The sequence below is a fragment of the Acipenser ruthenus genome, chromosome 38 (genome assembly GCF_902713425.1).
Source record: "Acipenser ruthenus chromosome 38, fAciRut3.2 maternal haplotype, whole genome shotgun sequence".
NCBI lineage: Eukaryota > Metazoa > Chordata > Actinopteri > Acipenseriformes > Acipenseridae > Acipenser > Acipenser ruthenus.
The window spans coordinates 4,450,177-4,475,213 of NC_081226.1; the positions used below are offsets into that span (position 1 = coordinate 4,450,177).

A 25,037-nucleotide genomic window follows, 5' to 3' on the forward strand; every position below is an offset into this window, starting at 1 on the left:
CGGGGCACACTGTTCCTGTTATACCGTGCCCTCACAGGTCGGGAGATTGACAAAGTCCCAGATTATTGATTCACCAAGGATCCCACAGATTAAATTCTTGTGTGAATTTCTGGAGAGAGATCTGGATGCAAAAGATAAGAAGGTGTCCTATGAGACGTCCAATACGGGGTCAGAAGGTGCATTAAAGTGTCCCCCTATAAGAAGTGAGCTATCCTGTGTAACAGACAGCTCAAGCCTAATTTTTTCAAGGAATTCTGGGTCAAAAACATTAGGAGGATACACCGAGGCCAGAGATAAATTTAATATTATATAAAACAAGTGACAAAAACAGATTCTACCCTCGGAGTAGCCCCTTCTGTCTTTCAATAGTGATTTTAAGTTTCCTTTCAGCTAAAATAATCACCCCTTTCGTCTTAGTAGAGACACACAAGCGGGAAATCATTTTAAAATGTTTATTTTGAAATCAATGTACATCACAAAATCTTAGGTGAGTTTCCTGTACAAGAGCAATAGCTATCCGTTTGCTGTGCACAAAATCAAGGCATTTACTGTCTTGATAGGAGTATTAAGTCCTTGCACGTTCCATGACATAATATTCACATTAATCATTAATTATAAGTAAACTTAAAACGAAGGCTGATCGATACCAGGACCAATGGGCACAGACAACCAATGAGGGTACACAGATAACAATATACTTGAATATACCAGGGCAGACAAACAAACAGCAGGTCACAAGGTATGGGAATACACACACAAAAGGTAAACAAGCAATGGCGGAATACAGCGGGGAGGGAATAACACACACAGCATGCAAACACAAACAGACTGCTAGGAGTACGGTACATAAACACAAATGCACGGATCGCTACAGTACCAACCATAGCTGAGAATACAGCAGAGGCATATGCTGTATCCTTCTCTCCCTGTTCAGCATGCAGTTGAGGTCAAGAGAGCACATCAGATATATAGCAAAAAATAAATGTACTAGCTTTGTTTGCGTTAAAACTAAAACTGGCAAACACACACACCCGTTTAATATCGTAAACTTGCAAATAAGAATTGGAATTACAGAGTTACATTGCTGTAAATGGCACCTCCAGCACAACCCCAAGGAGACCACCTCCACCACAACCCCGAGGAGACCACCTCCATCACAACCCAGAGGAGACCACCTCCACCACAGCCCCGAGGAGACCACCTCCACTCAACCCCGAGGAGACCACCTCCACCACAGCCCTGAGGAGACCACCTCCATCACAACCCAGAGGAGACCACCTCCACCACAGCCCCAAGGAGACCACCTCCACTCAACCCCGAGGAGACCACCTCCACCACATCCCCGAGGAGACCACCTCCATCACAACCCAGAGGAGACCACCTCCACCACAGCCCCAAGGAGACCACCTCCACTCAACCCTGAGGAGACCACCTCCATCACAACCCAGAGGAGACCACCTCCACCACAGCCCCAAGGAGACCACCTCCACTCAACCCTGAGGAGACCACCTCCACCACAACCCTGAGGAGACCACCTCCATCACAACCCAGAGGAGACCACCTCCACTCAACCCCGAGGAGACCACCTCCACCACAGCCTTGAGGAGACCACCTCCACTTAACCCTGAGACCACCTCCACCACAGCCCTGAGGAGACCAGCTCCACCACAGCCTTGAGGAGACCACCTCCACTTAACCCTGAGACCACCTCCACCACAACCCTGAGGAGACCACCTCCACCACAACCCCGAGGAGACCACCTCCATCACAACCCAGAGGAGACCACCTCCACCACAACCCAGAGAAGACCACCTCCACCACAGCCCCAAGGAGACCACCTCCACTCAACCCTGAGGAGACCACCTCCACCACAGCCCCAAGGAGACCACCTCCACCACAGCCCCAAGGAGACCACCTCCACCACAACCCTGAGGAGACCACCTCCATCACAACCCAGAGAAGACCACCTCCACCACAGCCCCAAGGAGACCACCTCCACTCAACCCTGAGGAGACCACCTCCACCACAGCCTTGAGGAGACCACCTCCACCACAGCCCAGAGGAGACCACCTCCACCACAACCCCAAGGAGACCACCTCCACTCAACCCTGAGGAGACCACCTCCACCACAGCCCAGAGGAGACCACCTCCACCACAGCCACAGAGGAGACCACCTCCAGCACAACCCCAAGGAGACCACCTCCACTCAACCCTGAGGAGACCACCTCCACCACAGCCTCGAGGAGACCACCTCCATTTAACCCTGAGGAGACCACCTCCACCACAGCCCAGAGGAGACCACCTCCACCACAGCCCAGAGAAGACCACCTCCACCACAGCCCAGAGGAGACCACCTCCACTCAACCCTGAGGAGACCACCTCCACCACAGCCCCAAGGAGACCACCTCCACTTAACCCTGAGACCACCTCCACCACAGCCTTGAGGAGACCACCTCCACCACAGCCCAGAGGAGACCACCTCCACCACAGCCCCAAGGAGACCACCTCCACCACAGCCCAGAGGAGACCACCTCCATCACAGCCCTGAGGAGACCACCTCCACCACAGCCCAGAGAAGACCACCTCCACTCAACCCTGAGACCACCTCCACCACAGCCCTGAGGAGACCACCTCCACCACATCCCAGAGGAGACCACCTCCACCACAGCCCCAAGGAGATCACCTCCACCACAGCCCAGAGGAGACCACCTCCATCACAGCCCTGAGGAGACCACCTCCACCACAGCCCCGAGGAGATCACCTCCACCACAGCCCAGAGGAGACCACCTCCACCACAGCCCTGAGGAGACCACCTCCACCACAGCCTTCGAGGAGACCACCTCCACCACAGCCCCAAGGAGACCACCTCCACTCAACCTGAGGAGACCACCTCCACCACAGCCCAGAGGAGACCACCTCCACCACAGCCCTGAGGAGACCACCTCCACCAAGCCTTCGAGGAGACCACCTCCACCACAGCCCCAAGGAGACCACCTCCACTCAACCTGAGGAGACCACCTCCACCACAGCCTCGAAGAGACCACCTCCATTTAATCCTGAGGAGACCACCTCCACCACAGCCCAGAGGAAACCACCTCCACCACAGCCCAGAGAAGACCACCTCCACCACAGCCCAGAGGAGACCACCTCCACCACAGCCCAGAGGAGACCACCTCCACTCAACCCTGAGGAGACCACCTCCACCACAGCCCCGAGAAGACCACCTCCACTTAACCCTGAGACCACCTCCACCACAACCCCAAGGAGACCACCTCCACTCAACCCTGAGGAGACCACCTCCACCACAGCCCAGAGGAGACCACCTCCACCACAGCCCAGAGAAGACCACCTCCACTCAACCCTGAAACCACCTCCACCACAGCCCTGAGGAGACCACCTCCACCACAGCCCCGAGGAGATCACCTCCACCACAGCCCCAAGGAGACCACCTCCACCACAGCCTTCGAGGAGACCACCTCCACCACAGCCCAGAGGAGACCACCTCCACCACAGCTTGGAAATTCTGGCCTGTGATCGGTTAAAACCTATTCATAAGAGCAAAAATAGATTGAACTATTGCCCTCACATCCTTACACCACTGGGCAATAGTCTCCCTCTGACATGTGATTGGTTCACATCACTGTCAGCCCCACCCCTTTTCAAAAGAACGCTCTCCACCTTCACGCCTAACAACAAAATGGCTGAATGAAAAAACTGCTAACCAGCGATTCTGTGACTTAACAGAAAATGAATTAGCCTACAAAACATACTACAAAAGAAAGAAGAAACTTGCAGTTTGAAGTTAAAAAAACATGTTTTGTTATTTATTTCTGTTATTTAGTCATTTACTTATCCTGTATCAGCTATATTTAAACAAAATACTGTAAAGTCATACATATTTGCAACCAGAATATTTGGCGAATCACACCCATAAAACCTATTTTGCTCCAGAAATGTTGGCGACTTGTTGCCTGGTAGCAGTACATTACTTCATTATATTTACAGCACTAAGATATTCATGCCAAAAATGTTTTTTTTTTTCATACGTGAAAAATGAATAAAAGGCTCTCAAATATTTATGGCTCTACAGTATATAAAGTCATATTTAATTTCCAACCTTGCCTCTCTTATTATTTTGACTGACGTAGTGGAAAATAAAATGCCCCAAAAGAAGACTATTGTTACGTTCAGGGTGCAATTATATTATGTTAATATATTATAACCCCATTGTTAACAATAGTCTTCACTTGGGTCAATAATTTTCCACTATAGCCCTCCTCTCCAGTCCATATTTATGAGAGAGAGAGAGAGAGAGAGAGAGAGAGAGAGAGGGGGGGGTTATATGACATCATAAACTACAAGTCCATTAGGTCAACTAGTTTATAAACTGTCACATAAACCCAAGATGGAATTATTTTCCTTTAACTCACTGACGTCCATCTATTATTTTGTATAATACATGGATATTATCTGTGATAAAAAAAGAAGACAATAAACGGGTGTTAAGGTTCAAATTGTAAGTGAATTTAATGAATAATAATGACGTAAATTCAGTCACTACTAAAGAAACTTAAATATAATTTTCTTTTTGATAATTCAGGAGAGGTGAATTAAACTGGGTAGATAATGAACTGCAAAATAACATGTATTTTTAAGGAAAAGGTGTTTCAATGGGGTATTCTTTTTATTTAATTTTTAAGTCTCTGTCAGAGTTGAAGATGATGTCTCTTTCGCTTTATTGATGCTGCCGTTGGTGGAGGATGATTGTAACTCTTTAGACAGACTTGTTAAAAGTGTCTATAAACCACGAATTGTGGGTGTTGTCCAAAGGGTATAGTCAGGAAGCATATCAGCGCTGCACAGGCTTCAGTGTACAAATACCTCACCTGCTGCACAGTGCAACGCTAATATACTTCCCTGCCTCACTTCATGTACAGAAACAGGTCTAGCTGAAACATTTGTCATAGACTTTTATTGTTCCTTCTAATTATTTTAAACACTTTTAATTGGCAGGAGTAGCCAAGACTGGCACAAACCCCATTTTAATAACACAAACTCGTGTGTAACGTTTTGTGGTGCCTGTTTGTTTCTTGTGTTTGCAGACAAGAACACCTATGACACACCAGAGGAGGCCTCTCAAAGCTTCTCAACCTCCCTCAACGCACTGCTCCATGTAGCAGATTCAGACGCACCTCCTAGTAAAGGTAAGAGCTGCCCCTCACCCAGGAAAGCAGAGCCTCTCACAGGGGTGTTAATATTCACAGCGCTGCCCCTCACCCAGGAAAGCAGAGCCTCTCAAAGGGGTGTTAATATTCACAGCGCTGCCTCTCACCCAGGAAAGCAGAGCCTCTCACAGGGGTGTTAATATTCACAGCGCTGCCCCTCACCCAGGAAAGCAGAGCCTCTCACAGGGGTGTTAATATTCACAGCGCTGCCCCTCACCCAGGAAAGCAGAGCCTCTCAAAGGGGTGTTAATATTCATAGCGCTGCCTCTCACCCAGGAAAGCAGAGCCTCTCACAGGGGTGTTAATATTCACAGCACTACCCCTCACCCAGGAAAGCAGAGCCTCTCACAGGGGTGTTAATATTCACAGCGCTGCCCCTCACCCAGGAAAGCAGAGCCTCTCACAGGGGTGTTAATATTCACAGCGCAGCCCCTCACCCAGGAAAGCAGAGCCTCTCACAGGGGTGTTAATATTCACAGCGCTGCCCCTCACCCAGGAAAGCAGAGCCTCTCACAGGGGTGTTAATATTCACAGCGCTGCCCCTCACCCAGGAAAGCAGAGCCTCACAGGGGTGTTAATATTCACAGCGCTGCCCCTCACCCAGGAAAGCAGAGCATCTCACAGGGGTGTTAATATTCACAGCGCTGCCCCTCACCCAGGAAAGCAGAGCCTCTCACAGGGGTGTTAATATTCACAGCGCTGCCCCTCACCCAGGAAAGCAGAGCCTCTCACAGGGGTGTTAATATTCACAGCGCTGCCCCTCACCCAGGAAAGCAGAGCATCTCACAGGGGTGTTAATATTCACAGCGCTGCCCCTCACCCAGGAAAGCAGAGCCTCTCACAGGGGTGTTAATATTCACAGCGCTGCCCCTCACCCAGGAAAGCAGAGCCTCTCACAGGGGTGTTAATATTCACAGCGCTGCCCCTCACCCAGGAAAGCAGAGCCTCACCCCTGCTCCCCTATATTGTCTCTTTTCATTTGTAAGTGGAGTATCCTATTCAAAGCTCTTAATGTGGTTTAAAAAGACTACAAGGGCAAGGGACAGCAGCACTCACTGTGTAAATCTAATTTGCCATGGCACAACTGAAAATAATAGATTTATTTTTACTTAGCCTGGCCTCTTCAACCTCACCCGTGGCTCTGCTTCACTATACCGCTCGCGAAGGTGAAGAGTTCTGGTTTAAAATTTCAATTCTGTCATTCAAACAGGACACAGTGAGTCCAGTGAAGCGCAACCAGGGCTGGAAAGGAATATGTTTTATTCCAGGTGTTTTTTAAATCCTAAGCAGAGTTGACAAAGTTTAGACAAAACACTTTGTACACTATGTACAGTATGTTACTGACTTTAGAAACACTAAAGGAAACTTAATGAATTCAGTGACACATGGTATGACTGAAAGTCTTTTTCAATTGACTTTCAGTTGAAGCATTTCTCATTGAACATGTTACTGACACACTTTTTTGTTTTGATGCCTGCTCTTTGTAGAACAACTTGGAAGAAAGATAGTCCTCAAGAAAGGAGGGAAACTTCACATCTACATCATCTTAGATGCTTCTGAAAGTGTCGGAGAAGAGGATTTAGAAAGATCAAGGAAATGCGCTCTGGACTTTATGGACAAGGTAAAACTGCTGTCTAACTGGGCTCCATGTAATATCCTCCCTCTGATTGTAAAGGCACATTCTCTCCTGTAGGGGGCAGTGTAAAGCAGTTTAAAAGCTGCACTGGGTCGCTCAGCTCCTGTCTAATGGGATCTCTGTACACACCCTCCCCCTGCTTGTAAAGGCAGTCTCTCCTGTAGAGGGGCAGTGTAAAGCAGTTTAAAAGCTGCCCTGGGTCTCTCAGCTCCTGTCTAACTGGGATCTCTGTACACACCCTCCCCCTGCTTCTTAAGTCACATTCTCTCCTGTAGGGGGCAGTGTAAAGCAGTTTAAAAGCTGCACTGGGTCGCTCAGCTCCTGTCTAATGGGATCTCTGTACACACCCTCCCCCTGCTTGTAAAGGCAGTCTCTCCTGTAGGGGGCAGTAAAAAAAGGAAACTCATTTCATATTGCAGCCTGTTAATAGTACGCCTTTATCTTGTTCTGTTGTTCTGTTCTTTTCCTCCCAGATTAGTTCTTATGAAATCGATCCAAAATGGGGCATTGTGTCTTTTGCAACAAATGCTGTGAAGATTGTGGATATTGTGGACAATGCAATTGACATATCGAAAGCATACAGCCAGCTGAGTGACTTTGATTTTTCTGGTGAGTCTTGTTTTGATCACCCTTTCAGTGCCTTTGACAAAAGAGCTTTTCATTTTACTGTGACTCAGAGTTTAGGAGGATGAAGTTGTGTAATTATTAAAGAGGATGGGAGTGGGAGTATAAACTGAACAACCCGGCTTTATTAAGTATCATTCACATTCCCCACACTGAAGTAACATCCCCAATCCCCTAGATGGCAGTGTTGTAACATAACACTTAGTAATCCTATTTAAATCAAGACACCCTAACACTACAGAAGTGTCACCTGACCATGTTGGGATGTGTGCTTATTGTTTCAGTGCACCAGGAGCAGTCTGGAACCAATATCAAAGAAGCCCTGGACACTGTATATAAGGATATGTCATTTCTGAAAGCTAGAATGAAAAATGAGTTTGAAGAAGTCAGGAACGTTGTTCTGCTCATCACTGACGGTATTGCTATTTATTTATCTGTTTATTTATCTATGTATTCGATAATCAATCACATGTTTCCATCAATAACACTGAAGAAGACATTAGTCATATGCAGACAGGCTAAAATAATTGAATCTATTCAGTCTTGAACAAAGAAGACTATGCGGTGATCTGATTCAAGCATTCAAAATCCTAAAAGGTATAGACAATGTCGACCCAGGGGACTTTTTCGACCTGAAAAAAGAAACAAGGACCAGGGGTCACAAATGGAGGTTAGATAAAGGGGCATTCAGAACAGAAAATAGGAGGCACTTTTTTACACAGAGAACCAACTCCCTAGTAATGTTGTTGAAGCCGACACCCAGGGATCCTTCAAGAAGCTGCTTGATGAGATTCTGGGATCAATAAGCTACTAACAACCAAACGAGCAAGATGGGCCGAATGGCCTCCTCTCGTTTGTAAACGTTCTTATGTTCTTATGTTTGCCTGCTTGGCTGGTAACCAGGGCCAGCGTAACCATATAGGCAGAACAGGCGGCCGCCTAGGGTGGCAAATTGAAGGGGGCAGCAAAAACAGTACATAATTACATTTTATACTTCACATTTCGTTCGTCATAAAAAGTTCAACACCTTAGATCACTGTTTCTTGTTCTGCAAAAGTTATTGCTGATGTTACGGAACCATATCATGAGCAGTGGTGTAGTCCTAAATCAAGTGGTGTCAAACGAAATCTGGTCTCCCCTGGGAACAGGCTTGTGGTTGTTGAGCCCAATGCTAAGCAAAGGACGCATTGAAGTTCCTTGCGTATTCAAATGGGGTGGGGCATTATTGGATTTCATTTAATTACCCTGACAATGAGTCTTATAAAAGTATGTTGCTAATACAGGATAATCGAAACGTTTACCGATTTTATATCTCTGAAGTTATCTGATCACTCTCCTGAAAATCTCTAGATTTGTAGATAATTGCTTTTGACAACAAATCTCGCCAATTCAGCCCTTAAAATCTCTAGACTTGGCGAGCAATTCGCTAAACTGGCAACACTGTTTGAAGGTCGGAAAAAATTATTTGATTTCCGCACGGCTTATTAAGCCTTGACACAACAAGGAAAAGAGATCGCTTCATCGGTGCCCAGGCACCTAAATTAGAGCGGTTGTGTGGCTTTAAGCATTTTCATAACACACCAGTAAAGATTCTTTAATTCTTTAAAGTAAATTCTTAAGTCAAAGATCTGCCTGTAGAGGATTTGCTGTGCACGATTATATGATCACTAACCTACACGTTAGACACCAGTTTTATAGTAATTACGGAACGCAATACCGTACTGTACAAATAAGTTACAATGAAAATATGATGTGTTTGAAGTAACCTGCATATCCTGTATCAATTGTTATTTATAACTCTAAGCTCATGTATGATGGTAGAATCAATTGATCATATATATTGTCATTGTAGAGCTGACAGTAGATGTCACTACCGTTTGTAACCAGAGTGATGATTGTATATAGTTGTAGATAGTTTTGTGACGATGTAAAAAAACAACAACAAAAGAAACATAATCTGGTGTACAATAATTTGTTTATACGCCGATAAAGAGTGAAAAGGGATGGCGACAAAATTTCGTTTGCCTAGGGTGGCAAAAATCCTAGCGCTGGCCCTGCTGGTAACCTTATTATTGTTGAAATACTGTGTGATTTCCCTCCCCTCAGGAAAGAAGAATATGGGAGGTAAACCCGAGGATGCTGTGAGGCAGATACGCGCCTTGTTGGGTATCACAAACCCTGGACACAAGAGAGAGGAGTTCTTGGGTAAGAGAAAAATGTGGGGCGTATTGTTAAAACATTTCTTTAAAAAAGAAACACAGCAGTTAGTAAATCCTAAAACAGTAATATAACTCAGCTTGATTCTGATGAAACGCAAACATAAAAGTGCTTACTGTATTGCACTGCTCCCTTCATGCTGTGATTTTGAAGGGAGTTTGAGCAGCGCTGGCGGAATTTCGTTAGCACTGACCAGTGAAGAAAAAGTGGGAGGCAAAAGCTGCTTGTAAATCAGGAGCTACTGACATTCCCTTTAAGAAAACGATTGCCCTAGCGATTGCCTTGCTGTGGTGTTGATGAAGAAAAAACTGCTCTTTATTGCATACCACCATTTGTTAATGCAGATATAGAAATGTTGTTATTATTATTATTATTATTATTATTATTATTATTATTATTATTATTATTATTATTATTATTATTATTTGGCAGACGCCAGAATACAATATGAGATAAGAAATAACAATTTAGGATTAAGACAATTTGGGCAGGATTTTCAAAAGGTCACAAATGATAACTCCAGTGTTAATCAAGAAATCGGTATGTAGCATTGCTTTTGGCATTTTCAAACGTCGTTATGCCTATTTCGTTATTAAATAATCGTCCTAATGTCGGGTGAAATTCTCAACAAAAAAGTGCGGGTACTCATGCACAAATATTGCACTGTGCGGTAACTACAATAGAGAGGGAGTTTTGTTTCAAGGTATCCTAAAAAAGGGATGATGTTACAAAAAATGGTATAAAAAAACAAAACAGCTGTGCTATGAAAAAATGATACAAAAATGTCTAAGTCAAACAATGCACAATAGGGGCTAAAATACCCCTCAAATATTTTATGTAACAGGCACTACTACTATGATGTACTTGGCCATTTTAATCTCCATGCTTTCCAGACCCTGGGTACTCGCCTACAACAGGACCTGGCCATGTTACAATAATAGCCTTGGATAGGGATTAGAACATATATGCCTGTTTGTTTTATGTATTTTTTCCTTTTTATTTATCCTACAATAATATATTCTGTGTGTTTCTCTGTTGTGTTTTTTTGTGTAGATTATCTATTCCAGTAAAGATTTTCCAGGCAGAAACAGTATAAAAGTAGACTTGGATGAAAAGCAGATTAAATAAAGCAGATTACATAAATCCCGGTACCCACTACTGACATCAGTTCTGGTCACCTCATTACAAAAAGGATATTGCTGCTCTAGAAAGAGTGCAAAGAAGAGCAACCAGAATTATCCCGGGTTTAAAAGGCATGTCATAAGCAGACAGGCTAAAAGAACTGAATCTATTCAGTTTTGAACAAAGAAGACTACGCGGTGATCTGATTCAAGCATTCAAAATGCTAAAAGGTATAGACAATGTCGACCCAGGGGACGTTTTTGACCTGAAAAAAGAAACAAGGACCAGGGATCACAAATGGAGATTAGATAAAGGGGCATTCAGAACAGAAAATAGGAGGCACTTTTTTACACAGAGAATTGTGAGGGGCTGGAACCAACTCCACAGTAATGTTGTTGAAGCTGACACCCTGGGATCCTTCAAGAAGCTGCTTGATGAGATTCTGGGATCAATAAGCTACTAACAACCAAACGAGCAAGATGGGCTGAATGGCCTCCTCTCGTTTGTAAACTTTCTTATGTTTTTATGTTCTTATCAAAATAAGTCCCGGTACAGAGTACCGGTGAGTACCGGCAGAATTTCACCCCTGCCTAATGTGATTTCCGAAATTATGTTATTTTACTAAATAATGTAAATATCTTAACGAGCAGTGATTCTTGTGACTATTTCTTTTGTTTGTGTGGGAATTTAAAAGCAAATCCGTGTTAATTGTTATAATTTATCAGGAGTTAATTTGCACTTTGAAAAGGAGGGTTTTAATTAACGAAGCAGTATACAACTCACCTTGAAACAGAAATGTAAGACTGCGGCTCAGGGAGGGAGCGTGTACAGGACCAGAGTTAATTTCTTACAGACAACCTTGATAATTCAATATTTGTAGTTATGAAAATGTTTTAGCCTTTTCTATACTTGTGGTTATGAAGGAGAATTATTCACTTGTTTTAACCATTTGTAACCTTATGGAACATTTGTTGTTTTGCTAAAATTATATACCGTTATTTGCACGAAGTGTAATGTTACTACCAAGAAATTATCAATGCAACTGTATCCTATTTGAATTCTGCATACGTACATTATATGACAGCTGACCTCTACTGTAGGTTTTATTTGAATTACACAACTGAAATCTTGGTATAGGAAACGGCATGTTAGATATTACAATAAGTTTCCTTAGGTGATTGCAATGCGTCCTTGACTTTTAACACCTGTGTCTTATCCACACAAGAACGAAGAACAGGCGTAGAAGGGCACACAGATCCACTAGGAATGTGATTGAGGTCATTCACATGAAATTTGCCAAAACGTATTTAATGTTGTCAAACTCCCCCCACACTTTATGTACAATGTGCATGTTCACCTTCACACGTTTGTATACATATAAAATGTTCTTATTATACTGTAAGTGTTAGGTGACTACTTCTAATCATGTTGAGTTTATTTATCGCGGAGGCGAGCTAAGAGTACCAGAGAAAATGCATGATTAGAGGAATTCACTGAACAATTAATTATAAACACATTGTGTATTGGGTAGGGCGTTCTATCGTAATTTTAAAAGCTTAACAAATGTATAATGAAGAGTTACATACATGGTATACAGTACATGTATGATATAGCTAACAACTACAAACACAAATGACACTTCAAACGTATTTATTTACAGGCTACAATCGTACAGACTGAAATACAGACAAAAGTAGATCTCAACTTAAGAAAATAAATTCCAACCAATAAATAGCTTATGGTATTTATTTTTAACCAAAAAAAGATTGCAAAATGCATATTAAAAGAGTTGTATATAGTAAACTGCGGCAAAATATCCCCAATAAAGAGGGTAAGTGGGGTTTAATTTTTATTTATTATTTTTTTTAATCTGTGCCGTCCGATTTTTACCCACACGCCAGATAATCATAAATCAGTATTTTATATGTGAACTGTTAAAAATAAATGTACATTCTGCAGGACAAAATGCACAATTTTAAATGAAGTTTACAAATTATACACAACATAGTTATTCCCATTATTTTTTATTTCCATTTGGCTGCTGCTCGCTGATGGGAGAGCCGTCTGTACGCTAGTAGTTTCCATAACAGTGAATTACGCTTTCATTCATTTTTCTTGATCTCATTAACATGTATTTTGATTAACGAGTTCCACTTATCTAGTCATTGAGACACGAAGTGATGTAGGTGTTAAGCTTTTTAACAAGAAATTAGTTAATTAACGACCTCATCGACTCAATTTCAAAGCATTAACGAATTGATTTAATTAACACATTTAGTTTAAATGACCTTTACTTACTATACCAGAATCTAAATCATTAATGTAGATTAGGAATAGCAGAGGACCTAATACTGATCCCTGTGGTACACCACTGGTTACCTCGCTCCATTTTGAGGTTTCTCCTCTAATCAGTACTTTCTGTTTTCTATTTCTGTTAACCACTCCCAAATCCATGTGCATGCATTTCCTAAAATTCCTACTGCATTCAGTTTGAGAATTAATCTTTTATGTGGGACTTTGTCAAAAGCGTTCTGGAAATCTAAATAAACCATGTCGTATGCTTTGCAATTATCGATGTTGCATCCTCAAAAAAATCAAGCAGGTTAGTGAGACACGATCTCCCTTTCCTAAAACCATGCTGACTGTCCCTGGATACTGTTACCAAATAGGTAATTTTCAATTTTGGATCTTATTATAGTTTCCATATAATAGAAGTCAGGCTTATTGGTCTGTAGTTACCTGGTTTGGTTTTAGCAGATTATTTAGCAGATTATTTGTTTATTTAGCAGACGCCTTTATCCAAGGCGATTTACAGAGACTAGGGTGTGTGAACTATGTATCACCTGCAGAGTCACTTACAACTATGTCTCACCCGAAAGACGGAGCACAAGGATGTTAAGTGACTTGCTCAGGGTGACACAATGAGTCAGTGGCTGAGGTGGGATTTGAACCAGGGACCTTCTGGATACAAGCCCTTTTCTTTAACCACTGGACCACACAGCCTCCTTGTCTCCCTTTTTGTGGATCGGTATTACATTTGCAATTTTCCAGTCTGTCGGTACAACCCCTGTGTCAAGAGACCGTTGCATGATCTTGGTTAGCGGTTTGTAAATAACTTCTTTCATTTCTTTGAGGACTATTGGGAGGATCTCATCCGGCTCTGGGGATTTGTTTATTTCAAGAGCTCCTAGTCCCTTTGACACTTCTGCCTCTGTTATGTTAAAGTTATTTAAAACTGGATAGGAACAGGTCGACATGTGGGACATGTTGTCCGTGTCCTCCTTTGTAAAAACCTGTGAAAAGTAATCATTTAATATATTTGCTATTTTTTTTCTTCATCTTTGATTTTGCCATTTGTGTCTCTTAGACATTTAACCTTCTCTTTGAATGTTCTCTTGCTGTTATAATATTGGAAAAAACATTTTGGAATTGGTTTTAGCCCCCTTAGCAATATTGATTTCTATCTCTCTCTTGGCCTTTCTAACTTCCTTTTTGACTTGCGTTTGCAGTTCCAAGTACTCTTTCTGTGTACTTTGTTTTTGGTCCCTTTTAAATGCTCTGTAATGTGCCTTTTTTCGCTGAATATTTTTTTTAATTGATCTATTAAACCATTTTGTTTTAGATTTAGATTTGTCTACTTTTGGATGTAGTTGTTTTGCGCCTCTAGTACTACATTTTTAAAAAACAGCCATCCTTTTTCTGTGGAAGTTTTCTCTATTTTACTCCAATCTACTTCTGTCAGTCTCTGTTTCATACCTTCATAGTTTGTTTTTTTTAAATTGTAAACCTTAGCATTAGTCATTACTTTTGGGGTTTTAAAAAAACACTTCAAGTTTGCCAATGGCTCTCTGACCTGTTTTAGTTATTCTGTCTTCGTTATTTGAAACTAAATCAAGGCATGCCTCCCCTCTAGTCGGTGCCTTGACAAATTGAGTTAGGAAGCAGTCATTTGTCATTTCCACCATTTCAATTTCGTCCGTCGTGCTCCCCACTGGGTTTTCCCATTTTATTATGGGGGAAGTTGAAATCCCCCATTAGTATGGCTTCTCCTTTTCTACACGCACTTCTAATGTCTTTGTATAACAGATTATTTTCCTCAGCGTCTGAATTGGGCGGAAGTTCTCCTATAGCTGGTTCCACCCCAGAGGTTCTAGGGAACAGAGGGAGCAGGCATGGGAGGATAGAGAGTGGAGGGAAGACTGACCAGTCTGCCTGTACAGTAGGAGCGGAGAGGGCGAGAGGGGGTGTAGGGAGACACAAGGGATTGGGAGGTAGGAGGGGGCAGTCTGGTGAAGAGAGCGGTAGGCAAGAACAAGGGTCTTGAATTGAATGCGAGCAGAGATAGGCAGCCAGTGCAGGGTGCGAAGCAGAGGGGTAGCATGAGAGTAGCAAGGTTTGGAAAAAACAAGACAAGCAGCAGAATTTGGAATGGGCTGAAGGGGGCACTAGCCAAAGATGGGGAACCAGCACAGAGAGAGTTACAGTAGTCTGGAGAGTACAAGAGCTTGGACCAGGAGTTGGGTATTATAAGTAGTGAGGACAGATTCAGTAGATGTTGCTAGGAAAGAAGCTGCAAGTGCATGACAGGGAGTAGGAGAGGGAGGGGTCAAGAGTAACACCCAGGTTTTTAGCAGAAGGAGATGGAGAAAGAGTGATAGAGGGATACTGAGATGGAGAGGTCAGAGGAGGGAGAGGAAGCAGAAGGAAAGTAGAGGAGATCAGATTTAGAGGTTGAGTTTGTGATGTGAATGTGTCCAGGTTGAGATAGCTGAGAGTCTGAGATGCGGGAGGAGATGTGGGAGTCAAAGGAGGGAAAGGAGAGGATGATCTGGGCATCATCAGCATAAAGGTGGTATGAGTAACCAAAATAGGAGATGAGTACCTAGCGAATGCGTGTAGAGTGAGAACAGGTGTGGGGCCACAGGGCAGATCCTTGAGGTACACCTGCAGAGAGGAGTGAGGAGAAGAGAGATAGCCACACCAGGAACCCTCGAAAGAGTGGTAAGAAAGATAACCAGGCCTGAGATGCTCAAGTCAGAGAGATGAGAGGAGAATAGCATGATAAAAGGCAGAGGAGAGCTCAATGATAATTAGAATGGAGAAGAGGGAGGCAAACTGAGCAGAGAGCAGAGAGTCAGTTACACAGAGGAGGGCGGTCTCCGTGTAGTGTTCAGGGCGGAACCCAGACTGAAGAGGATCAAGCAGAGAGTGGAAGGATGCCAGCTACTTACAGTTGTGTCCCAATCTCCTAAAGTATTTGAAAACTTGAGTGAAGTTTCACTAAAAGAAACAATTTTAAAACTGTCAATCAGTGCAGAGATTTAAAGACTGGAGTGATGATGATGCTGAGTTGAGATGGAGATTAAACACAGGGCTGCAGCATTTTGAACAAGTGGAGGTTAGCAGAAATAGCTTTATTCTGTATCTCACCCCCTACAGATATTTACGTTTTTGGAGTTGGTGAAGACATTGATGAGGAGGAAATCAATCTGATCGCGTCAAAGAAGGACAACGAGAAGCACGTCTTCAAACTGGAAAACCCTAAGAAACTGGCAGAGACTTTCGAGCAGATGATAGGTGAGCCAATGAGTGAGGTTCAGTACAGTACAGTGCAGTGCTCCCCTCTTTATCAAAATTAAATGAATGAAGGGCCCTGTAACAGGGGAGATCTGTGCTGACTATCTGGCGTATGCGTGGTTCTGCAGGAAGAGGGCAGCAGTCTCATAAGATCCGCCTGTCAGTCATGGCGATGACACGGAGAGGTGGGGATGAGGGTGTGTTGGCTTTCCCTCTCTTTGAGTGGTTGAGAGGCGGGCCTTGTGGGATTCCTTGGCCCATAAGAACTGCGCTTGGTTGTGCATTCGGGTGGCTGTGATTGGAAACACACAGAGACGCTGGCTGAGAAGCCCAGTGGTTGGAGCGAGCGACCAAAACAGACAAGCACGGCTGAGGAAGACAGCCAGCAATAAATAAACCATTTATTAAAATATATTGTTACGTACCCGAGGGAACGTGTGTAGTGATAGGGGAACCTTGGCCACCCCAGTGCATAGTGCATAACAGCGTAGGACGGTAAGCAGCACCTTTATTTTGTAGTTTTATTACCGCGTTTTATTTTCCCTTTTGATTTCGCCTTTTGTTTTCATTATTATTTTGAGCACCTGTGAGTGCGCCAGCTTTTAACTGTTTACCAGTATTGGTATTCCTGTGGTCCTGTGTACCGTTGCCGGTACTCAGACCACAGACAACAGCACCCTCTGCGGGCTAAAAGAAAAATATCAAAAATAATAAAACTGGGCACCAGTGCGGTGTTTTTATCTGTATCCTGTGTGTGTCAGTGAATTGCCCTCCACCCTTCCACAGGCCCTCATACAGGACAATACAGGCAGGTCATGTACAATGTACTGTCCTAGCACACAGACCAGCAGTGAATGAACCAAATGTGTGAATTATTGAATCATGAACATTTTTCAACTTCTTTGTGACTGTATAGTCTTTTTCTTTTAGTTTTAGTAAACTAAACGTACTTTAGATTGCATATATAAGTTGCCACCTGTTCCATCAAAACATTACACACAAAAGACAACATTCCTTCGCCCAGGAGAGCAACCACCAAGAAAAGCTGTTAAAACCAATCCTCGCCCAGGACAACTGGAAGCTGCTAGAGACTGGAAAATGCTGGCAGATGTTGGTCAACGGCTTATTTTTCCACCTGAGATTGCCACCACTAACCTTCGACCAGATATTGTCTTGTGGTCTGGATCAGCACGCCTTGTTCACCTGGTAGAGTTAACAGTGCCATGGGAGGATGCTGTAGATGAGGCGTATGAGAGGAAGAAACTGCGGTATGCTCAACTAGCCACTGAAGCGGAACAGCGAGGATGGAGAGTCCGGGTTTACCCAGTGGAGGTGGGTTGTTGAGGATTTATGGCACATTCTACAACCCGGTTTCTCATAGATGTCGGATTCAGTGGCCAAGAGTTGCGTCGCACGGTGAAGAACTTATCTGAAGCAGCAGAGAGGAGCAGCAACTGGCTGTGGTTGAGACAGAAAGATTCTGGCTGGGGATCTCAAGCACAATAGAAAAAAAGAAACGCTGATGTACGGGTAAGTAAGCTGGGCTGAGTTGAGTGGGGGACGGAGGGGGGTGATGCTGGGACGCCAGAATCACCGTTGAGCCCTCTTGAGGTGTCGTGGGCTAGTCGACGAAACACAGAGGATGGAAGGTGCCCACTTGAAGACACCAGAGATGTACCCTACTTAGCTCAATCCAGACGGTTGTCATGCTGTTGCGCTGGGGAGACCGCACTGTGGTTGATCCCCGGAGCCAGCATTGCAGCCGTTGTGTGTGCTGATGCGCTAGGGAGGCAAAATAAGCTGATCCCTGGAGCCAGCATTACACTTCAGCCATCAACACCAGGCAGAAGGATATCTGCATCATCATATGGAAGGAAGCGCAAATGGATGGAGACACAGATGGATCACATTAGTTTACTGTAAAGCTACGTCTTAGTTGGTGCTTATCTTATCGAGAGCTGAGTTCAAATCAGCATGAAGTTTTAACATCTACTCTCGTGTGATGGAAATCATGTATTCATACGTTGTGCTGTATGTGCAGATGAATCTGACAGCGTTGGTCTGTGTGGGCTGTACCGGGAGTCTGACAAAGAATCAGAATCAGAGAAAACAAAGAAAGAAAAGTACCCCTGGCACGTCTCCATCACGATAACAGTAAGAATAACATATTATTTTCTATTGTACACTACAACACACTTCACAACACTATTCTACACTACATCACTTCACAACACTATTGTACACTAGACCACTTCACAACACTATTCTACACTAGACCATACTTCCCTACAGTATACTCCGCTACACCCTATTTCACAGCAGCCTCACTGTTCTCTGTAAACTTGTGTCATCGCAGCGGCAAAGCGGAAAGGAGGACTGTAAAGGAGCCGTCGTCAGCGAGCGCCACGTCCTGACCTCGGCTCACTGCTTCACCACAGAGGAGCAGGCTAAGGATGTGAAGGTGATAATCGATGACTCCACGATTGGCACTCCTGGCCGCTCCACAGGTCAGAAACCCTCCCTCGTGGAGCAGCTCCAATCAAACCCTCCCTCGTGGAGCAGCTCCAATAAAACCCTCCCTCGTGGAGCAGCTCCAATAAAACCCTCCCTCGTGGAGCAGCTCCAATAAAACCCTCCCTCGTGGAGCAGCTCCAATAAAACTCTCCCTCATGGAGCAGCTCCAATAAATCCCTCCCTCGTGAAGCAGCTCCAATAAAACCCTCCCTCGTGGAGCAGCTCCTATAAAATCCTCCCTCGTGGAGCAGCTCCAATAAAACCCTCCCTCTTGGAGCAGCTAAGATAAAACCCTCCCTCATGGAGCAGCTCCAATAAAACCCTCCCTCGTGGAGCAGCTAAGATAAAACCCTCCCTCATGGAGCAGCTAAGATAAAACCCTCCCTCATAGCATCTCCAATAAAACCCTCCCTCGTGGAGCAGCTAAGATAAAACCCTCCCTCGTGGAGCAGCTAAGATAAAACCCTCCCTCATGGAGCAGCTAAGATAAAACCCTCCCTCATGGAGCATCTCCAATAAAACCCTCCCTCGTGGAGCAGCTAAGATAAAACCCTCCCTCGTGGAGCAGCTCCAATAAAACCCTCCCTCGTGGAGCAGCTAAGGTAAAACCCTCCCTCGTGGAGCAGCTAAGATAAAACCCTCCCTCATGGAGCAGCTAAGATAAAACCCTCCCTCATGGAGCATCTCCAATAAAACCCTCCCTCGTGGAGCAGCTCCAATAAAACCCTCCCTCGTGGAGCAGCTCCAATAAAACCCTCCCTCGTGGAGCAGCTCCAATAAAACCCTCCCTCTTGGAGCAGCTAAGATAAAACCCTCCCTCATGGAGCAGCTCCAATAAACCCTCCCTCGTGGAGCAGCTAAGATAAAACCCTCCCTCATGGAGCAGCTCCAATAAAACCCTCCCTCGTGGAGCAGCTCCAATAAAACCCTCCCTCGTGGAGCAGCTAAGATAAAACCCTCCCTCGTGGAGCAGCTCCAATAAAACCCTCCCTCGTGGAGCAGCTCCAATAAAACCCTCCCTCGTGGAGCAGCTCCAATAAAACCCTCCCTCGTGAAGCAGCTCCAATAAAACCCTCCCTCGTGAAGCAGCTCCTATAAAACCCTCCCTCGTGGAGCAGCTCCAATAAAACCCTCCCTCGTGGAGCAGCTAAGATAAAACCCTCCCTCATGGAGCAGCTAAGATAAAACCCTCCCTCATGGAGCATCTCCAATAAAACCCTCCCTCATGGAGCAGCTCCAATAAAACCCTCCCTCGTGGAGCAGCTCCAATAAAACCCTCCCTCGTGGAGCAGCTCCAATTAAACTCTCCCTCATGGAGCAGCTCCAATAAAACCCTCCCTCGTGAAGCAGCTCCTATAAAACCCTCCCTCGTGGAGCAGCTCCAATAAAACCCTCCCTCTTGGAGCAGCTAAGATAAAACCCTCCCTCATGGAGCAGCTCCAATAAAACCCTCCCTCGTGGAGCAGCTCCAATAAAACTCTCCCTCATGGAGCAGCTCCAATAAAACCCTCCCTCGTGAAGCAGCTCCTATAAAACCCTCCCTCGTGGAGCAGCACCAATAAAACCCTCCCTCTTGGAGCAGCTAAGATAAAACCCTCCCTCATGGAGCAGCTCCAATAAAACCCTCCCTCGTGGAGCAGCTAAGATAAAACCCTCCCTCATGGAGCATCTCCAATAAAACCCTCCCTCGTGGAGCAGCTCCAATAAAACCCTCCCTCGTGGAGCAGCTAAGATAAAATCCTCCCTCGTGGAGCAGCTAAGATAAAACCCTCCCTCGTGGAGCAGCTCCAATAAAACCCTCCCTCGTGGAGCAGCTCCAATAAAACCCTCCCTCGTGGAGCAGCTCCAATAAAACCCTCCCTCGTGGAGCAGCTCCAATAAAACCCTCCCTCGTGGAGCAGCTCCAATAAAACCCTCCCTCGTGAAGCAGCTCCTATAAAACCCTCCCTCGTGGAGCAGCTCCAATAAAACCCTCCCTCGTGGAGCAGCTCCAATAAAACCCTCCCTCTTGGAGCAGCTAAGATAAAACCCTCCCTCATGGAGCATCTCCAATAAAACCCTCCCTCGTGGAGCAGCTCCAATAAAACCCTCCCTCGTGGAGCATCTCCAATAAAACCCTCCCTCGTGGAGCATCTCCAATAAAACCCTCCCTCGTGGAGCAGCTAAAATAAAACCCTCCCTCATGGAGCAGCTAAGATAAAACCCTCCCTCATGGAGCATCTCCAATAAAACCCTCCCTCATGGAGCAGCTCCAATAAAACCCTCCCTCGTGGAGCAGCTCCAATAAAACCCTCCCTCGTGAAGCAGCTCCTATAAAACCCTCCCTCGTGGAGCAGCTCCAATAAAACCCTCCCTCGTGGAGCAGCTCCAATAAAACCCTCCCTCTTGGAGCAGCTAAGATAAAACCCTCCCTCATGGAGCATCTCCAATAAAACCCTCCCTCGTGGAGCAGCTCCAATAAAACCCTCCCTCGTGGAGCAGCTCCAATAAAACCCTCCCTCGTGGAGCAGCTAAGATAAAACCCTCCCTCGTGGTGCAGCTAAGATAAAACCCTCCCTCGTGGAGCATCTCCAATAAAACCCTCCCTCGTGGAGCAGCTAAGATAAAACCCTCCCTCGTGGAGCAGCTAAGATAAAACCCTCCCTCGTGGAGCAGCTAAAATAGAACATTCCAGTGATTCTGACCTGATGTGTTGCCCCTTTCGTATATGAAACACCGATACACATTGAACAAACAAGTTCCATTCATTTTTCCATTCTTTTTTCTCAACAGTTAAAGATGTGGAGCAGATTTACATTCATCCCGAATATAACATTGCAAAAAAGAAAGCTGAAAACATTGCAGAATACTACGACTACGACGTTGCACTGATTGAACTGAAGAGTGACGGAAAAAACCCTACAATTCTCTTTTCGAAAAATGTGCGGTAAGATAGCAAAGTCCTTTTTGTAAATGAGTAGCCCTTATTAGATATGGAGAAGAAATATATTTAAAAGTTAGCAGAACTAGCAGAACTATTTTTATTAACAAAACTGTAAACTTTGATATATTATGTGTAGTGGGCTGAATCTCACATGACTGATTCATTTGTTATGCAATATATAAAAGTTGCATTTCCCTGTTGCAAGTTACTTTCAATCACCATGGGCAAGAGATCTGACAGACTTTGACAGACAGCTGATAGCACCATAGGTGCTTGGTTGGCAGGTGCTTCCTTATCCAACACTAGGTTTCATAAATTCCATAATTCAGTACAGTCTGAAAAGGGATGACTCCCTGAAGGATTAATAGCTGCACCCTATTGACAGTGTCCTGGCAGGTGTTTCTATTTCTTGTCCAAGTACAATATATATTTTAAACTGACAATCTGTTTATATAGTTTCATCATTTTATCTCCTTCTAAGCTTAATAAATGTGTGAAAGCATGTCATCCTTTTGAAAAAGCTGCTGAATACTGCAAGACTCTTTGTCAAAAATATAATCTTATTTTTTCTTCTAAAAAGCCTATCATCAGTCCAAAAGGTAATATGTTATGCAGGACTAACTCAGGGAAGCTGATGACTAGGGCACAGTAGCTGAAGCAAGGAGCGAGAGGGCAGGCATGATCCTAATTTAGCTCCCTGCTTCTGCTGTGCAGCCAGCATTATTCATCATTTTGCATTTGAATTTTCTGTGACTGTGTTTAAACTCTTTCAAGAACATGCTCTGCTCCATGTGGTATGTTCATTTTCAGAAGCCGTCGTACTAATCACAGCTTCCATGTAGGTTCCCAAGGCAGAAGTGCAGGTTTCGGCCAGTATAAAAATAGAGCTGGCTGTTGCCGCAGGGAGTTAGGCCACAACTGCTTTTTACAGCAAAATGTAGATAGTTGTTTTTTTAAGAAGATTGTAAGAAAATCTGGAGAACTACACTTAAGAAGGATCTTAGGAAGATCTTAAATAACTTCTTAAGAACTTTACTAAGTTTCTTCTTACAAAGGATTTCAAGAATACGCCTTCATTCTCAGCACACAACTGTATTCTGTGGTACTTTCACTCAAGTTTGATTGTGGGTATCACACAAGAGAAATTAAGTGTTTTTCACCAGTTTATTTGCAGAGCTGCCATCATCACAGGATCCATGTCTCAGATCCTATTTGAGGTAGTGACTTCATATTTGCAGGGCTATATAAACCCTCCATTGTAAATGTGCTGGTGACTGTGGCATTGACCTGTGACCTGTGTCACAAAGACGGCCAGAGTGGGTGGCGTCAGACCAGAAAGGAATACACAGAGACGGTGGTTGTGATGATGAGCCGAGTGCAATGGCTGCAATCAGCGTTTAATAACAAAATAAAAGGTTTAAACAACGGAATACAAAACAGGACACGGCACTTGACGCCAAAATAAACAGACAGACAAAACGACTGACACTAAACAAACGGTGCACGGACAGACAAACAAACACGGTGAGAACAAACACTTATCTTGCACGTTTTTACTTTTAATTACTCCTCTCTCTCTCACCCGTTCTCCTCTTCCGAACACCCAACCCCCGAGTGACTAAACGTGCATCTATTTTATACTGTTTGTGCTGGGATTTAATTACTAACTAATTACTCACTTGAATCCCAGCACGTGAATTCATTACGTGCAACCCCGTGCCACACATTATACACATTTTATCTGCACGTGAAGTGATGTGCCATCCTCGTGCCTAAATATAATTATACACTTTAAACACACGTGAAACACAGACCCGTTTATATCCCGTGTACCAATCTATACACCAACATTAACATACGCACCATACATACAACACATAACAAGTACAATACACACAGGGGCGGGCACTTTGCCACAGACTGGTACACAGCTGTATCCTGCTGTCCAGTAAAAACAAACCCTTTCAGTGCCACATTGTTTTAACATCTGGCCACTGATACAGACCACACAGTAGCACAGCACAGTAACAGTGACCCCCCCCCCTCCCTCCCTCCCTCCTCATTTCTGACCACTCCCCTACTGGACATACTTTTTTAATATTGTGTGCTTTAATTGTTTAGAAACTGGCTGATTTCCCCAGTATGGTAACAAGACTGCTTGTTTCCTTTTAGGCCAATCTGCATCCCCTGCACTGAGCAGGCCTCTGGAGCGCTGAGACTTGATAAAAAGACAACGACCTGCAAACAGCATGGTAAACTCACTTTCCCTCTTTCATGCTCCACTCAGATTTTACTATCTGTGAAAGGTCTTTGTTAGCACAAGTATAGGGCAGCTACAATGGGATGAGGCTGCCACTGGTAGAATGGGACCACAGTATGCTAACTACTGTATGTTAGATGTTCAATGTCAAGCAAACAGTGGAACTTCAGTGGCAATTGTTCTATATTATACATGGGGTAATGGTAGCACAAGTATAAACAGACAGACAGTGGCACTTAATGGCAGTCAGGACAGACAGAGACAGTGGCAGACAGAGAGTGGATCTACAATATCAATATTTCACTTTCTTTCCTCACAGGTGAGATTCTACTGCCAGACCTTGGTACTGAGGACGCAAGCTTCCTGACATATAAATCAGATAAAAAGGACGTAAAAATTAAACTAAGAAAAGAGGTGGGTGGATCTGAAAACTGATTTAAAATTTGCATACCTCCTAATAGCTTTGTTAACATTGGCAAGGTTTAGATGTAGTTTTCTTTTAGGAAGAGGAATTCTCCTTCCAAATAAAAATGACCCTATTAATGATAGAGTACGGGAGGGTATGTCTAAATGTGCCTGTCAGCGTTCCAGTGTAGCCTTGCATGACAGCTGGTATCTTGAAGCTTTCTTGAACTGGGTCCTCAAGAGGTTTTTAGCTTGTGTTGAACTGCAAGTGCAGCCCGCCTCATTTGGCCACCAATAAAATAAAATAAAAAAGTGAAGGGAACAAAACAAAAACCCAGACCTAACATTACACAGATACCAAAAAGAATACTACATTCCATAAGAGAGCGCATTCAGGCATTATTTGCTAAACATTTTTTGACTGCATATATATTCATATACATGTTATACATGTACATAATACATACAAGATTTCCTTATGGTAGTCAAGAGCTAAACATTTTATCTACATATTATAAACGTACAGATAATGTC

The 25,037-nt window shown here is 44.2% G+C and overlaps 1 protein-coding gene across 1 annotated transcript in view; it reads left to right on the forward strand.

Moving 5' to 3' along the window:
- Positions 1–25,037, forward strand: part of LOC117434000 (complement factor B-like) — a 43,268-nt gene that overhangs the window by 13,715 nt on the left and 4,516 nt on the right. The window contains exons 5-15 of the mRNA XM_059008803.1: positions 5,103–5,204; positions 6,713–6,846; positions 7,335–7,470; positions 7,770–7,901; positions 9,592–9,690; positions 16,264–16,401; positions 18,443–18,555; positions 18,758–18,908; positions 21,688–21,841; positions 24,011–24,090; positions 24,418–24,512. Of these exons, the coding sequence (XP_058864786.1) occupies positions 5,103–5,204; positions 6,713–6,846; positions 7,335–7,470; positions 7,770–7,901; positions 9,592–9,690; positions 16,264–16,401; positions 18,443–18,555; positions 18,758–18,908; positions 21,688–21,841; positions 24,011–24,090; positions 24,418–24,512 (1,334 nt within the window). The remainder of the gene's footprint in view (positions 1–5,102; positions 5,205–6,712; positions 6,847–7,334; positions 7,471–7,769; positions 7,902–9,591; positions 9,691–16,263; positions 16,402–18,442; positions 18,556–18,757; positions 18,909–21,687; positions 21,842–24,010; positions 24,091–24,417; positions 24,513–25,037) is intronic.